General features: G+C 36.9%; 1 protein-coding gene across 2 annotated transcripts; it reads right to left on the reverse strand.

The window, feature by feature from the left end:
• Positions 1 to 290: 290 nt before the first annotated feature.
• On the reverse strand, positions 291 to 14,591 carry fam3c (FAM3 metabolism regulating signaling molecule C). Of its 2 annotated transcripts, XM_066667757.1 has the most exons (11): positions 14,518 to 14,591; positions 10,991 to 11,152; positions 9,854 to 9,923; positions 9,644 to 9,748; positions 9,269 to 9,295; positions 6,893 to 7,016; positions 5,195 to 5,253; positions 5,050 to 5,100; positions 4,808 to 4,892; positions 4,129 to 4,255; positions 291 to 3,884 (listed from the first exon to the last, which is right to left on the reverse strand). In XM_066667757.1, the coding sequence occupies exons 3-11, from the start codon at positions 9,867 to 9,869 to the stop codon at positions 3,795 to 3,797; spliced, it is 684 nt and encodes a 227-aa protein (XP_066523854.1). In that variant the 5' UTR covers positions 9,870 to 9,923; positions 10,991 to 11,152; positions 14,518 to 14,591; the 3' UTR covers positions 291 to 3,794. The 2 variants fall into 2 exon arrangements, with proteins under 2 accessions (XP_066523854.1, XP_066523853.1); XM_066667756.1 differs by lacking the exon at positions 10,991 to 11,152.
• Positions 14,592 to 16,592: the final 2,001 nt, after the last annotated feature.

Below are 16,592 nucleotides of genomic sequence, written 5' to 3' on the forward strand. Positions count from 1 at the left end.
CTTATGATAAGGTTTTTGTTTTATTTCCTGAAAGGTGCAATGTAGAAGAACAGGTGTACCCAGGTCCTATGAGGGTTGTGATCCTGGATACCAGTCACCCTGCAGAGTTGAACTCCAACACTGACCTAAGACTCAATGCAATGAAAGCTTTCAAAAATCAAACACTGACCCTCAACTAGTCTTAATTTCACCTTTAAAAAGTACTCCACTGTGATTCTACAAATACTGCTACTACTACTTTTCTTAGTCGACCATCAAACAATTCTGGCTTTGTTCTATTCAATTCTATTATTTAATAAAACACCAGAATCAGGGAGATGCCACAAATGTTTAATGAAGGACAAGTAACGTTTCCAAACACAAGTTATTTTTACATATTACAATGAAAGGTCTTAAAAAAAAGGTCTTTGGAAGCTGAAGGACAATAATTTGGCTTCCGGCTGGCTTGTTTAAGATAAAACAAGGCACACTGTTGGTTTGAATTTGAAATCTACCACATAATATACAGTGCAGTTAGAAAACATAAGCTTCCATGGGTGTTCCATTCTTAAGGTCAACTCAAAGCAAACCAGTCATGACATACAGACAAGGCACAACACGGGACACGCAATACAAGTGTGGCTTTACACAAATGTCAAAAACCCTCAAATGCCACACCATCTTTACAGACGCTAAAACACCACCTTTTTATTTAATTTATAAAATATGTAATACATTACACACAAACTTTATTATAACAACCTCCTTGTTTCTACACTCACTTTTCAATCTCAGCTCCACTGACCATCTGCAGCACTTTATAATTCTACAGTTACAGACTGAAACCAATCTATTGCTCTGCATACTTTCTTTGTCTCATTTTATCCTGCTCTTCAGTGATTAGTTTAACACCCTTAGTGTACCTGCTGGATGGAGAATAGGATGAGCACCACAAACTGTGCAGCAACAGATGAGCCATGTCTCTCACTTTACATCTACAAGGGGGACAAACAAGTTAGGTGTGTCTAATAGAGTGGACAATGAGTGGAGTCTTTAAAAACTCCAGCAGCACAGATGGAGTACTCTCTGTAACTTTATAGCTATAGGTGCTCCTGTACGGCCAGTGGAGCTGAGAGAAAGAAAAGAATGTGTAGAAACAACAAGGTTCTCATCATGTTATGGTTGAACCCTGCTAATCCCATCTGGTCAATTCCTGCCACATTCCTTTCAAAAATGAAACCTTGTACCTCCATTTGTCATTATTGCCCATTTTGTATCAAAAATAGAAAATGCCACCAACCAATTCAATTGTGCCAACATTACATGAGAACTTTGCTGACAGTAATTTCCCAAAATCAGAAGAAAAAAAAAAAATCACTATATATTAACATTGAATGTAAATCATAAATTTCCTTCTCCCAAAAAAAATTTACATTTGGACTTAAAAAGCTCTGACTGACTGAAAATATCTTAAAAAAAATTATTGGTTTAGATTACAAATATTTCTATAAAAAGAGAAAGGACAAGAAAACAAAACATATCTGACATATATAGGGATTATAAAATAATCATTTAAATAAAAAAAAACAACAACATTAGGACAGCAACAGAAACCCCTGCAATCAAAAATATGCTCAAACAAAGGCTGTGTTTCATAATGATTCTGTACATCTCAGCAAGGAGACACAATGACTCTAAAGGTTTAGGGGTTTACAGCAATGTTCTCAGTTCCAGTAGAGGAGGTGCCTTGCACTGAAGAAAAACAACCTGCAGTACCAACAGGCTCCTAACTACTAGACACTGAAACAACTGTGGAAGAGTAAAGATACCGTGTTCTCTAGGATATTTGCATAGTACCAACTAGCTACTGAAAATGTATAGAAATGTATAAAAATATATTGATGTTTATTCATTTTAGCAAATGACTGGCCTCTAGAGTTTCCAGTGATGGAGCAGAATGCGTTGGGTTTGTGGATGCCAATAAAGCCTATAATCGGTCCCCAAATAACATCCAAATAAATAAATAAATAAATATAACAAATGAGGATTGTTGCCCATGTTATCTACATCTTTCCACTCACGAACAAACTCTCTCACACAATCAAGTGACAACAAATTTATATTTGGTCATATTCTCTGCTACAAATAATCCCTTACAACCACCCAGAGAATACAACAACTTATGAAAGACTCCTTCAGTTTGCTCAGACCCAAGTGTTTTCACTTTTATGTTTGAAAGTATAAATCTGAACTGCATCAGTGGTGTACATAGATATTTAAGGCAATGAGGAATGGGAGTGTGGCTTGGACCAAAGCGCAGTGTCTTAAAATGTGCCCCAATGCAATAAACGTCAACTATTCTAATGGTTAGCTAGAAACTTCATTACCTCCATGCTACCATAGCTGTCACAAATTGTGTAATGCAGCCAGTATGAGGCTGTTAAAGCACAAATTTTAGTCACTGTTAAAAAAAAAAAAAAATGAATATATATTTTCCTTGGCAGTGGTAATGATTCTGATTAATATAACTTGATGTATCCTGTTATTGTATCAATCTAATCATAAAAACATGTTAAAATTAATTCATTTTTAATTTAATTTACAAATATATATATATATATATATTTTTTTTTAAAGGACCAATTTTCCCAAATTTACAAAATTAGCTTTATACTGCTGAAGATATTAATTTTGAAAGGGTTCTCTTTAGCAAACTTTTCTAATGCGCTCAATTCAGTAATCAGATACACCTGAGGAAACACAACCCACATGACAAAAGGTTCTCCTGCATTGTGCATGCAATTATGAATATCCACTAGAGAAGCCTCCAAATATTAGATAGTACTGCTTTAACATTACAGCTGATTAAATGCCATCACAGTGTACTAGGCCTTTAGCCAGTTTGTAGTGGCTTAGAGAATCCATACACAAATATAACAACTTCTTCTAAAAAAAAATAAATGTCACTTTCCAAAAACTGAAAAAAATACACTGCCCAAAATCCCACATACAATCTGACATGTAGCCTAAGACAGCAAATGACTCATGAAACCCTGTGCATATGGGGAAAGGGGATAAAAATAAATGCTAATGTTCCTATGTAACTGCCTGTACATCATTTCACATTATGTCAAACACGACCCAAGACTATTAGTACTATGCATGCAGCTGTTGTAGAAGTACTTAAATGCTTCACATAAATATTTTCAATATTTGGAATATACTGCTGTGACTAATGTTTACGTGTGCTCTGTCATTTCAGTCTTTAAAAAAATACTGTCTTCCGCATAAACAATATTAACCTGCCCTTTTTCTACTCAAAAATGTTGGGTAAAATTAAATTAATCATCTTAACTATATTGCTGTGTAAATGCAGACCATATTTATAATAAAAGGAATTTACTGACAGCACTGGGGTCATGATTATGATTGTGATTAACAGCCTAGGAAAATAATATGGACATGTATAATTGAAGAATAAACGTAAACAGCCTTGCAAACACACTGAATAACCCAATTTTGGTTCCTCAGTAAACTGAAATGTACAGAGGAACTAATGCTAGTTGTAAAAGCAAATAGCCTGTTCTAACAGAGGAAAAAAAAAAAATTAAATAAAAACAAATTAAAAAAAAATCACTGCCATTATTTCCAAACACAAAATTTTGATTAATTACTAGACCTCAACTGGTCGTCTTACGATCCATTTGCCATCCATTTAGTGGTGAAAGTTCATGGAAAGGTGTGGAATCTTTCTTTGACTGGGCACAAAGGCCATAGGTCACTGGGTCCAAGATGGCTGACCAAAATCCATAACCTTAGTCTTGTCTTCGTGGAATACATCCTTCCATTTCCAGAACTTCTGGCCAGCCTTCATACTTGTTGCTCTCTGCATTGTTCTTGATGTACTAAGGACAATAGACAAAATTCATTTTCTTTCTCACAAATCTATTATTTTGAAATGAAAAATCTAATAAGGAGTTATAACGTTGTTTGACATTTTTTGTGCAAAGTGAGTTAGACATTTGCATTGCATTATTGACATGCATTCTGAGACATGTATCAAGAAAACACAAAAGTTCTTGCTCAGAAGTCACAGACAATGTGTGGATTCCTGTGTTTAACTGGAATTTATTTACTGAGTAAATTCACCTGCTCAAAAGGACTCTTTGTTTTGATCCCTTTTCCTCCAACAAAGATCCAGTTGTCTCTGAAGCCCAGTGAGTTTATGTTTGAGCTGCCCAAGTCTGATATCAGTTTTCTTGCCTCATCATTAAGCCTGTTACAAAGGAAAACATAAGCAGCATTAAAAGTTATCATTTCAAATCATCAGACCTTCAAAATTAACTTTAGACTTCATGTTGCCAGAGTAGGGATGCACAAATTAGAACCTCTGCAATTTTAGCCTTTATAATGAGAAAAAGGTAAGAGCATTCACACTGTATTTGAATGCTGTTGCTAAAACTATACAAAATAAAAATAACAGAGCACTCACAGTGGTAATATCCAGTTGCATTGACATTTAAATAATTAATTTTTTTCTCTCCGTTTAAATATTTTAAATGCCCATTTGAATATATACAGAATGTTATATATATTGTGAATTTTGTGTATTTCATGTGTACATTTAACCTAAGATATGAGCTAATAAAAATTCATGATCAGTACTGATCAAATAGGTTTTTTGTTTGTTTGTTCTAAGCAGCCCATTAATTCCATTTCAAACTCAAATATACCTAAAGACAAAAACATAAAGAACTGCAAATTATAAAAATAACTAAGTTAATCAAATGCCAGCTCTGACAAAAACAAAAAAGGCAAGAGCACTTACTTTGTAGCAGAGTCATCAAAAGTGGCCATCATGACAACTGTTCCATCCTCAACGCTCACCAGAAAGTTGATAAGTGTGTTGACATCTAGAGAAAGTCAATGTCTATAATTCAGAACTGCTTTACACCCACTTTGTACTACTGTAATATGCTATCTAATGTCAGCAGATTTTATTTTTTTTAAGCTGCACTGGATGCAAGCCACATAAATAAGACTTAACACATACATGGCACTTTTGCTTACCTCCTGCCCACATGTCAAAAAAATCAGTTTTGATGAGCTCGCCAGTCCTTCCTGTAACAAATCATCATTAATGCATTGCACTGATTAACTGTGACGATGGCTAACTTAAACAGTCTTCACAATTAATGAAAAAGCAGATCCGTACCATTCACCAGAGCAATGTTCATGCCCCTTCCTACATTGTTCTTTACTCCACTCATCAATCTGAGGACAGAAAAGAGATTCATTCAAAAAGTGATCATTAAAGAAATATTGTTACACAGACATTAAAGGTAAGTAGTAAGATGAATCAGCTACTATTTTCTGTGCTCTTCTGAGCACAGACTGTTTGTAGCTAGACTGTAGAGACTTATGTCGTTTCCTCCCTATAACGTACATGGGTGTCTTAACCACAGAGATGAGTCGAGACATAAACTGAAAGATTCCCATTCCATGCCTGTATGCCATGGTTAATCAAGCATTGCAGGATAAAAACATGAGCCTGCGCAATCTAGCCAATCATTCTGACTGGATCAGAGTTAGCCCCGCCCATTGACGGATGATGGATGAAGTTGACAGATTTAATTATTTCATAGTGCAAGGCTTCAAGAGGCATAAAATTATATATAAACAGTTAAATAATACAATTAAAAAGTATACATAAAATGCACATTTAAATAACAAACCAAACAATAATTTAAGATTCTATTCCAAATTTAATGAAATATTTAATTAATTTTAAATAATTATTTCTTTATTCATTTAATTAAATAAATAAATTATTCTGATTGTACACTTTATGAAGCTATGATTTGAAATACACTACTTTAGATTTACCAGACACATTAGGTATATTTGCACAAGTGTCCGTATCCAATCGGTTTTGCCGATACCAACCTGAATTTTACTCAGTATCAGACTGGAAATGAAATCTGTTGCATCAAACACCACTAGTTTAGAGGAAGATGTTTGAGGTTCAGCCCTAGTGGTGTGGAGGTGCAATTGCAGAGCAATAATGGCACCAACACAGAAGTATAGACACTCACAACAGTCAAGTGAACACAGAGGAGCTCTGTGAGCGTCTATATTTTTGTTGGTGCTATTGCACCTCCATACCATTAGGGCTGAAACTCAAACATCTTCCTCTACACAGTGCAGTACACAATGTAGAGGCGTATTACTTTTATAAATCTTTACAAATGCACTATTTAGGAAGTAGGTTGTTGTGTGGAACAGAGTATAGTTTACATGAGGTGACAGGAAAGAAACAAATACAAAGCCACCACGTTTTTCCCACGTAGTCCCCACCCCCCCAAGAGGTCTGTATTTTTCCTTATTTCAAAATTTTTAATCATTCCAGACCTCCACAACGTTTGAGGAAATCTCTCGCATGAATTTGCTGCTGTCTGCGGTCTCTAAAGTGTGGAGAACAGGAGTTAATGTTCCTGTACTTCTCTGATTCAACTTAAAACAATGTCCGTCTGACTACTGACCTATCAGTAGTCACTGACCCTTTATCATTGGTGATTCCAGGTAGGTTCCAGACCCACCACGACCCTGAACTGAATAAGATGTTACAGACACTGAACGAGTGTTTTCGCTTGTTGCTTGAGGAATCTCTTGACATTTAGTTGTTGACCTGTAAATGCTACAAGATTACATTTAAAAATAAAAAAGTGGGGTCCATAAATAACAACCAATGTCTGATACCCTTCAAATGACATTACTGTCTGAACGTCATGGGACACTTTTTTTTTTTTTTTTGTTTTGGGGTGGGTGGGTGTGCACTTCACAACAACTGCCAATTACATTTTAACATGGTTTAAAATGAGCTAAAACAAGCTCACACATCAGGCATACTTACATATTGTCTTCTAAGCAGATTTTGGGTCCCACTACACTAGCAGCTCCACTGGCCATCTTGAAGGAAAAATGGTCTTCGGGACAAGGCTTGGATAGATTGCATTTGTACCTTGATTGCTTTGTAGCTGTAGAAAAAAAACCTTGTTTCTTATACCTGAATTCATGTAATACAATTTGACAGAAAAACAAACACTTTCAATGAAGGGTCTGAACAAATGTACCACACCCTCCATAGCTTTGAGACCTGGATCCTGTTTACACAGATTGTGCAATACTTATAGCTACACTATAAAAACTTTCCTTTTTCTTTCTGTGGCGTATCTGCTAACACACCCTGCCCTCTTCAGTACATTCAAAATTCCGTGGCGAGAGTCTTAACACACTCTAAGAAATCTGCCTATATCACCCCTGTCCTCCACCAGCTTCACTGGCTCCCGGTTTACCAAAGGCATCAAATACAAAATCCTGCTGTTGACATTTAAGGCCTTACATAGCCTCCCCTTCCTCCCATCCATACACATACAGGTGCTGGTCATAAAATTAAAATATTATGAAAAAGTTTCTTTCAAAAAGTAATTCCATTCAAAGTAAAGCTTGAAATATATCAGTCTGTGTGTAATGAATGAGTATAATATACAAGTGTTAATTTTTTTAATTTGATGATTATAACTGACAACTAATGAAAACCCCAAATTCAGTATCTCAGAAAATTAGAATATTGTGAAAAGGTTCAATATTGAAGACACCTGGTGCCACACTCTAATCAGTTAATTAACTCAAAACACATGCAAAGGCCTTTAAAAATCTCTCAGTCTAGTTCTGTAGGCTCCACAATCATGGGAAAGACTGCTGACATGACAGTTGTCCAAAAGAGGCAAAGGGAAGAAAATGATGTGTTAGGGGAGGAAAATTATAATATAATAAAAAATTAAATTTTAAAAGTTAAATTATAATAAAATAAAACAAAATGTACAAGCAATAAGGATAACCACACCCTGGAGAGTATTGTGAAACAAAACCCATTCAAAAATGTGGGGGAGATTCACAAAGACTGGATTGCAGCTGGAGGCAGTGCTTCAAGAACCACCACACATACGTATGCAAGGCATGGGTTTCAGCTGTTGCATTCCTTGTGTCAAACCACTCTTGAATAAGAGACAGTGTCAGAAGCATCTCGCCTGGGCTAACAACAAAAAGGACTGGAATGCTGCTGAGTGGTCCAAAGTTATGTTCTCTGATGAAAGTAACTTTTATATTTCCTTTGGAAAGGCAGAGGAAGAGAGGCACAGAATCCACGTTGCTTGAGGTCCAGTGTGAAGTTTCCACCGTCAGTGATGATTTGGGGTGCCATGTCACCTGCTGGTGTTGGTCCACTGTGTTTTCTGAGGTCCAAGGTCAAGGCAGCCATCCACCAGGAAGTTTTAGAGCACTTCATGCTTCCTGCTGCTGACCAAATTATAAAGATGCAGATTTCATTTTCCAACAGGACTTGGCACCTGCACACAGTGCCAAAGCTACAAGTACCTGGTTGAAGGACCATGGCATCCCTGTTCTTAATTGGCCAGCAAACTCGCCTGACCTTAACCCCACAGATTTTTGTGAAGAGGAAGATGTAATACACACCAGACCCAACAATGCAGAAGAGCTGAAGGCCACTATCAGAGCAACCTGGGCTCTCATAACACCTGAGCAGTGTCACAGACTGACTCCATGCCGCATTGCTGCAGTAATTCAGGCAAAAGTAGCCCCAACTAAGTATTGAGTGCTGTACATGCTCATACCTTTCAGTTGGCCAGCATTTCTGAAAATCCTTTTTTTGTATTGGTTTATAATTGGTATATAATCATCAAATTAAAAGAAATAAACACTTGAAATATCAGTCTGTGTGTAATGAATGAGTATAATTCACAAGTTTCACTTTTTGGATGGAATTCCTGAAATATATTAACTTTTTCAAGATATTCTAATTTTATGACCAGCACCTGTATACCCCACTGCGTAAACTCAGATCAGCTGATTCTGGCCTTCTTCTGACAATCCTTAGATACAGGCTCTCTTCAATGGGTGGCAGGACTTTCAGCGTTGCTGTCCCCACATTTTGGAACAAATCTTTTCTTATTGTAAAGCGTCCTTGGGTGTGTGAACTATATATGTGTAACATTATTATTGCTAAACATAGTATTATTACTTAGCCTGGCAAAACATTATACTACTAACACTAGATTTCCTTAAGAATTTCTAAATATTACAGACATCAAATGGTGATATGAAATATATAACACAAACTTAATTATATTAATATGGGTAATTATTAGTGAATAGTGAAAGTTTGAAAGTAGCAAACTGGCAATACAGGGGGGTACTTAAATATACTCACTAGCCTCCTCTGTGGGTGTATATCTTGCTGTAAAGAAGGAAAAAAATGTATCAATAAGGCTGTTCTTAAATCATATTAGCTAATAGCAATATGTGGAACATAAATACAAGCACAAAAAAAATTTTTTTTGCTTAATAACTGACATCATGCCTGAATTACAACAGTAAATCTTTAGTCATAAAAGTACACAACCTCAGTTTCATATAATTGCACGTGTAAATGTTTACTCTGGCCTAACCCCTATTCAACTAATGAAGTTGACAAGCTTTTGAGCTTTAACAGGTGTATAATGAATCAAAGAGATGGCTAAACCCTACAATGTGGTGGACAGCTTCATTACAGACTAATGGAGGTCATAAGGTTGAGTATATTTACCAAACAGTTGTCCCAAATGCACATGAAAATTTATTTCTATGAGCTCAAAAGCCAGGAATACTGCCAGAAAGAATACAGAGGCCAACGCTGCCAACTTTAAGATTCCTGAAAGAGAACACAATGACACTGAACTGAAACACAACTCTCAGCTTAAATCCACAACTTAAGTAATCAAAAAGACCAAGATAATAAATTAAAATTAAAACTGACCTCCGGCTCTCATCATGTTCTCTAGGATGAATGTCAATGCAGGTAGGTGAGCAAGAAGATACTCAAAAACCTAAAAATAAAAAATAAAAATGTTGGAACATGTAGAAAATAGCAACATACTAAAATAACAAACTTTGCCAACTTGCTCCATATACTGGAGCAGTAATCAAAAGAATAGTTTTCCCTTCATATTCACCAAATTTCTCTCACATATTATTGTCACTTCTTGCATAAGAGTTTGCTCACGTCCAATGTGAGAGCAAGCCTGAGGTCCCTGGGTCAGTGTTTTAGCTCATTAATCCACATTACACTTTCTATTAATATGTTTCTATGGAAAAAAAGTTTAAGACAAAAACTATACATTTAGGGGTGGTTTCCGAGACTGGTATTAAGACAATATCCTATTTTCAAGGGAAAATTTGAGCTAACAGATCAAAATCTGTTTAGTCCAGGAGCAGACTTAATCCCTCTCTGGGACCTTAGTAAATCCCTTAGTAAATTTTCTCTTTTTAATTACAAGTTAGTTTCTGGAAATAAGATTCCATAAAATGAAAAAGAAAAATGTCTGGAAAAACTTTCTGAAAAGTAATCATCTACATTTACATTATTGATAAAACCCAAAAATAGGAGCTCATGTCCCTATATGTTAAAAGGGAAAAAAGTATACTGTTTTCATGTGCTGTGTTAGTGGTGTGATGTTTTGCTGTTTTGTATGAATTTCTTAATAAAAGTATATTTAAAAAGCAAAATTATGAGCACTGATTTTACTAAATTGGTCTATATTAAGCCATGTAAAAGGAGCAATTAAATAAAATTATTGCAAATAAGACTCTCAAAACAATTATATTTGATTAGGAATACGTCAGTCTACTGTATCACATCTGCATCTTTCTGTATTAATGAATGAATGTATAATGTATGAAATGAATATAGAACCCTGAACTTCCCACATCAGCCCTGAAGATACTGTTGCCTTTTTGCATCCACATATCTGCAATGTTTTTAATGCCATTAATTCTATCATGAGTAGATTTTTTTTATATGAGAACACTATGCCTGAAGTACTTAGACCTATTTTCTCTCAGGCAAAATAAAAATATGAACACTCATTTGTGCAGCATGCACGTAGATATTTACCCCTCATCCTTAAGTGTACCCAGTGTGCTCATGGACCATTTTGTGCCAATATATTCAGAGCAGTCAATATGTCATCTCTGCTACCACTCCCCAGAACTTGAGACTGCTGAGTTTGAAGCCAACCTGTAAACCAGCTGGAGTTGTATGTTTGTTCACAGCACACTTGTGAACAAATGAAAATGAGAAGAGTGGCTTTAACAAATTCAAAAGGTCTAAATCTACAATCCTTCCTGTTTGACAGGACTAACTGCAGCTATACTGCGCTGACAATTCTAGAAAATTCTGGAACCTCATAAACACACAGGATAAAATGCAATTCTAAAGTTGTCAACAGCAAAATATAACTATACCACATGCACATACCACCCTCCCACAGTCTGTCAAAAATGGCATAAAATGTTGTCCAGTGCACAACTGTAAAAAGATCAATGAGTCTGTGCTAAATCTATATTAAACATGTCTGTCCATGTCCATGTAAGGGACCCACTCAATGTAGCATAAACTGGTTCATTCAGGGAGTAAGAAAGGAGTGAAAGGGGGTTGGATCTCAGCACGGCGACTGGTGAGCAGAAATGGCTTGTCTTCTGGCAGCAGAACCAGTCAGTCCATTCGCCGTGCCGTTTTATTAGTGACATCCACTTCACCAGCAGCTCTCTGCCAGTTTTATTAGTGATCACGCTTTATTTACAGAGCACTGGAGGGGCCACTGGTAAAAACAAATTAACTGCTTTATAAAATTAAATTTTCTAGTAAGCAAAAAAAGAAAAAAAATCTATTTCAGCCTTTAAGTGAATATACTGCACTGTTTAAGTAAATTGCATACATCATCAGCATCAGTATCATCTTTTCTGCTACTACAAGGAGCCCCTAAAATCCTATAGTGGAAAAATATTTAGAGTAGGGCTGGCCCCAAACATTCAGCTGTTCATTCATTGGGTGGGTATTCTGTTTTATATTTTGAGATTTGGTTATTGTTTTTGTTGGATAAATGTGGCTATTGATAAGGGCAACGCTACACTCCATCTGTATTCAGCCTCGCCATGTCCTGAACGAAGCCTAAAACAGCGTACCACCCTATAACAATCTACTTACAATGAAGCGTGACGAATCTACAGTTCATTATGTCAGCTTTGTACCTCAAATTAGACGGGACCACGTCCACAAAGCTCTGGTTAACTCATGTACTCTGTGCCCTTAGTCACACCATGTATGTGCAAGTTAGCGGGAGCTGCAGCACAGACTCTTTATGAACGACTAACACCCTTAACACACACAGAAAATGTATGTTTGTAAAATTATGTGATTCTGTGATTAGTTCACTCAGTTTAATAATCCATTCCTTAATTTCCCCTGATCTCTAAATAATATTTTTCCACCATAAGACTTTAGGGGCTCCATATAGAAGCACACAGCAATGCTCATATGAACACATATGACTCCACGCCAATCATCATCACCATCAGAAGCGCACAGTGCTACCCACTCGAACAAGACACAGAAAATAGAATATTTTTTAATGTAATATATCTCTTAAAACATTGGTTTGGGCTACTAGCTGTGTGTCAGCCTCCCTGTGAGCATGGATTTTAAGTTTTGTATACTCCCAAAATGCATATTTGATTGAATAAATAACCCAAATTAATAAGAACTATGTACACAGTCAGAAAAACAGTGGTGGTACCGTAAAGGATACATATTTGTACCTTTAAGTACGGAACATAACTGTAAAATATAAGTATAGATTTTAAATCTGTTTTGATTAAATATACTCCATTTCATCTCCAAAACTTAGTTTATGCTCTTCTAGTTTGCACAGTTTTATATCTTACAAAGATTCACTTCTCCTTCTGTAGAAGAGAATGTATTGTAACTGAAAGTTGTACTTTCAAAATTGCATTTACATCGTTTGTACCTTTAGTGACAATAATGTACTTCTACCTTACAATTTTTTCTGAGTGTAGAAACTAATAAAAATAAACTAACAAATGTATAAATTAATAATGAATAATACATGTAAAAATTAAGTTAATCAAATACATTTTTAGCCTCAAATCTGTGTCATATGGACCGTTCTAAAGAAGGAATTTTACAACTCTTACACCTTATAATGGCTATTTTACTTTTGACAGGGCGAGCAGCCCTTGTGTCCTTGACAACATTAAGCACTGGTAACTATTATTGGATTTGTTTGTTTGTTTATTTATTTGATCTGCAGGCTGTTTGAGTGTCAAGCAGAAAAGATAATGACGATGATGGATGCCATTTGCTTAAAGAGTGCAGTATTCACTTCATAATCCATGTGTGATCTACTGGTTCTGCCGTCAGTCGCCACGCAAAGATCCAGCCCCAACTGAAAAGAGTGGAACTATCATCTTATGTGCAAATTATGAACGAATGAATGTATTAATTATCTTGTATTAACATTAAAAATCAATGTTCTCTGCAGGAGAGAATGTTCACTAATCAGCAACACTGGAGAAAGTGTGGCTCAGTTTTACACACATGCACGAGTAAATACTTACTCTTTTCAAACACCAATTTCATGAATGTGACCAGCTTTTAAGCTCTGCGGATTAATATCTACAGAATTTAAGGAATAATGTTAAACACAGGCTGAGGACATTTACCACACATTTCCTTCCATTCTTAGCTCCTATAACACACCTAACCGGCATGGGGTGATCACAGTTATTCGATTTCAGTAATAACATTTTTATATATCAAATGTCATTGTTAGTACCTATACTTTGAACAGGAAGTTGTTAGCTTATGACGTGTGTATAAACACTTTGTAGAGAGAAAGCTAGTGATAGCTAGCAGTGGAGTAAATGGTATGTTTAAAAAAAGCGTATCGGCAAAAACACACGCGTTTAATGTTTCTACACTTAATTAAAAGAGAGTTATTACGAGAGAAGCAGAACAAACCCACTCTCGGACTATTCTCGTTATGTGTGGTGTCTCTGCTCCGTGGTCAGTTGATACGGCTAGGTCCGCTTTGCTGACTCCGGCTGACTGAGTGGCTCCCTCCGTGCTCCCTACATAGTGAACTTCGTAAGAACCACATCTGCATCAAAACAGTGCAGTGTTCGTGCAGTATTGAGGTGTATGCATGTAGCTAAATCCCAAATGACACGTTCAGCTATAATAATACCTGCTGTTTGGGTACAGGATTCATAATAGTTAGACCAATGCTGTGCACTATGTAGGGAGCCGTTTGAGACGTAGCTACAGCTGTAAGTCCCTACTTGCTCAGAGCTTACACCAATTTAACACAGCGACACCACCACTGAACAATAAACCACGTGTTTATCAAGGAGAAAGTCGGGAGGGTAAACAATTAAAAAGACGGCAAAGGCGCTGCTGGGGCTCGTTTCCTCATAATGAACTGCGTTAGGATCAAACTGCTCGGCTCCCTCAGCCAGAGGTCGACAGCTAACAAATTAAACACATTAAGGAATACATTAAATACGCGCTCCAGAAACATGCTAAATGTCACGGCTGTTTGAAAAACTTGAGAAAAACCAAACCTGAATTAGCTCGTTCAGAACAACAGAGTGCCACGAACACACCGCCGAAATACAGAAGACCGCCACAGTCCAGATGAGGGCGAGGAGCACGTAAAACTAAACGTGGGCGTGGTCTTACTGAATGACAACAAGACGGGGTGTGGTCTCCGGTAACTGACAGCTCACAGAAGGACAAAAAAAAACCTTTCTCCAAATCACTCTGATTTGCTGATGTGGTCTAATTCAATAATGATAAAACTCAAGTGCTATGATAATGACACCTGAGGCAAAATCACTGCAAGCTTAATGAATAAAAATGAATTAAAAAATATTTATTATCATCATCATTACCATCACATTTAAATGAAGTCTAAAATCCAAACTTTTTAGGGGGTCTCTGCATGCTCCAGTAAATAAACAGGTTTATTAAGCATTTCTTCATATTTATCAGTTCATATAAGGCAGTGTGCATACAATGTAGGTGCTCCTAATGTGATAACCATTCAGTGTATAACAGTTGATGGAGCTAATACATTACAATATCACTAGCACCACAATTCCCATATGTAGTGTGTCCTATGACAGCCCTTGGGTTGTTCATTCATTCATTCATTCATTATCTGTAACCGCTTATCCAATTCAGGGTCGCAGTGGGTCCAGATCCTACCTGGAATCATCGGGCGCAAGGCAGGAATACACCCTGGAGGGGGCGCCAGTCCTTCACAGGGCAACACAGACACACACACATTCACTCACACACACCTACGGACACTTTTGAGTCACCAATCCACCTACCAACGTGTGTTTTTGGACTGTGGGAGGAAACCGGAGCACCCGGCGGAAACCCACACCAACTCCTCACAGACAGTCACCCGGAGTGGGAAACGAACCCACAACCTCCAGGCCCCTGGAGCTGTGTGCCTTGGGTTGTTTTCATTTTAAATTTTTATTTGACATCTGTGGAGCTTGGTCTTTAATTGTCTGATTTAAAACATGGTGTTTAGTCGCACGTTTCAGCTCTCTTCCTATTGAGTTCCATTGAAAAATGTAAAAATAATTGTACAAATGATTATGCATGTTCCTGCTGAAATTAAAATATATTAGGCAATATTTTTATTTATATAGATGTTGGGTCATGACTCATTTCCATCAAACTGCAATCTCTGATTTTGAATTTTAAGACCATGTAATGAAATGTGCTCAATTTTACAGATATTAAGGTTTTATGTGCTGACTTAATAACCACTTTGCCTGTAGGAGCAAGTACAATATGAAATCTTGCAGATGCCGCAATCAAGATTCAGCCTGATTCTAAAACATGAAAGTCTGGATGTGGATTATCACCTGAATGTTGCCCAGCAAGAAATTTCCTCGGCCACAATGGTATCACAGCACATAAACATTCCAGTAACTACTTAATAGCCTACAGCATTTGATCAGCACATCTAGCTTGACTGATCATTCTGCTGATGAAGTACAGGGGATGAAGTTACAAGGTTTGTTTTTCCTAATTTAGTGATTGTTCAGTATAATAGTGGCCAAATCTAACCGGACCTGAAGACACGCTGGTACACTCCCGGTTGTGGGTATCCGTTCACCTATATTCTTTTCTAACTTGACTCAAATCACATCCAGCATATGATAAATACTTACATGATATTAATATTGTGTTATCGAATAAATGCCCAATGCAGGTGTTTGGTCTCAGAGCTGAAATAGGAGCGCTTGCTGCATGTCCGGGGGGGCACTGAATTGTCTGTCCCTCGAGAACTCATTAGCCAATGGGAACACACTACAACAAACGGTTACGTTGTGACAACATATTTTTTTGGTGCCCACGTCATTGTCTTTTTGGTTGCCACAACATTGAAATGAAATTCCTCAGAAGGTTGTGAGAACCTCCCAGAAAGTTGTCAGACAACATTGTCACAACCTTCTGAGGAATTTCATTTCCTCAGACAAAAGTTCAGAGCCAACAGCTGGGAGACCTGTGATGTTTAATCTTGCACCCACTAGAGTTCTGGAGGTGGTACTTATATATTTGAACTAAAAATAAAACTTGGGGTTTCCCCTCCAGGGTTTGTCCTCGCCTTGCA

This window comes from Hoplias malabaricus, chromosome 4, assembly GCF_029633855.1.
Source record: "Hoplias malabaricus isolate fHopMal1 chromosome 4, fHopMal1.hap1, whole genome shotgun sequence".
NCBI lineage: Eukaryota > Metazoa > Chordata > Actinopteri > Characiformes > Erythrinidae > Hoplias > Hoplias malabaricus.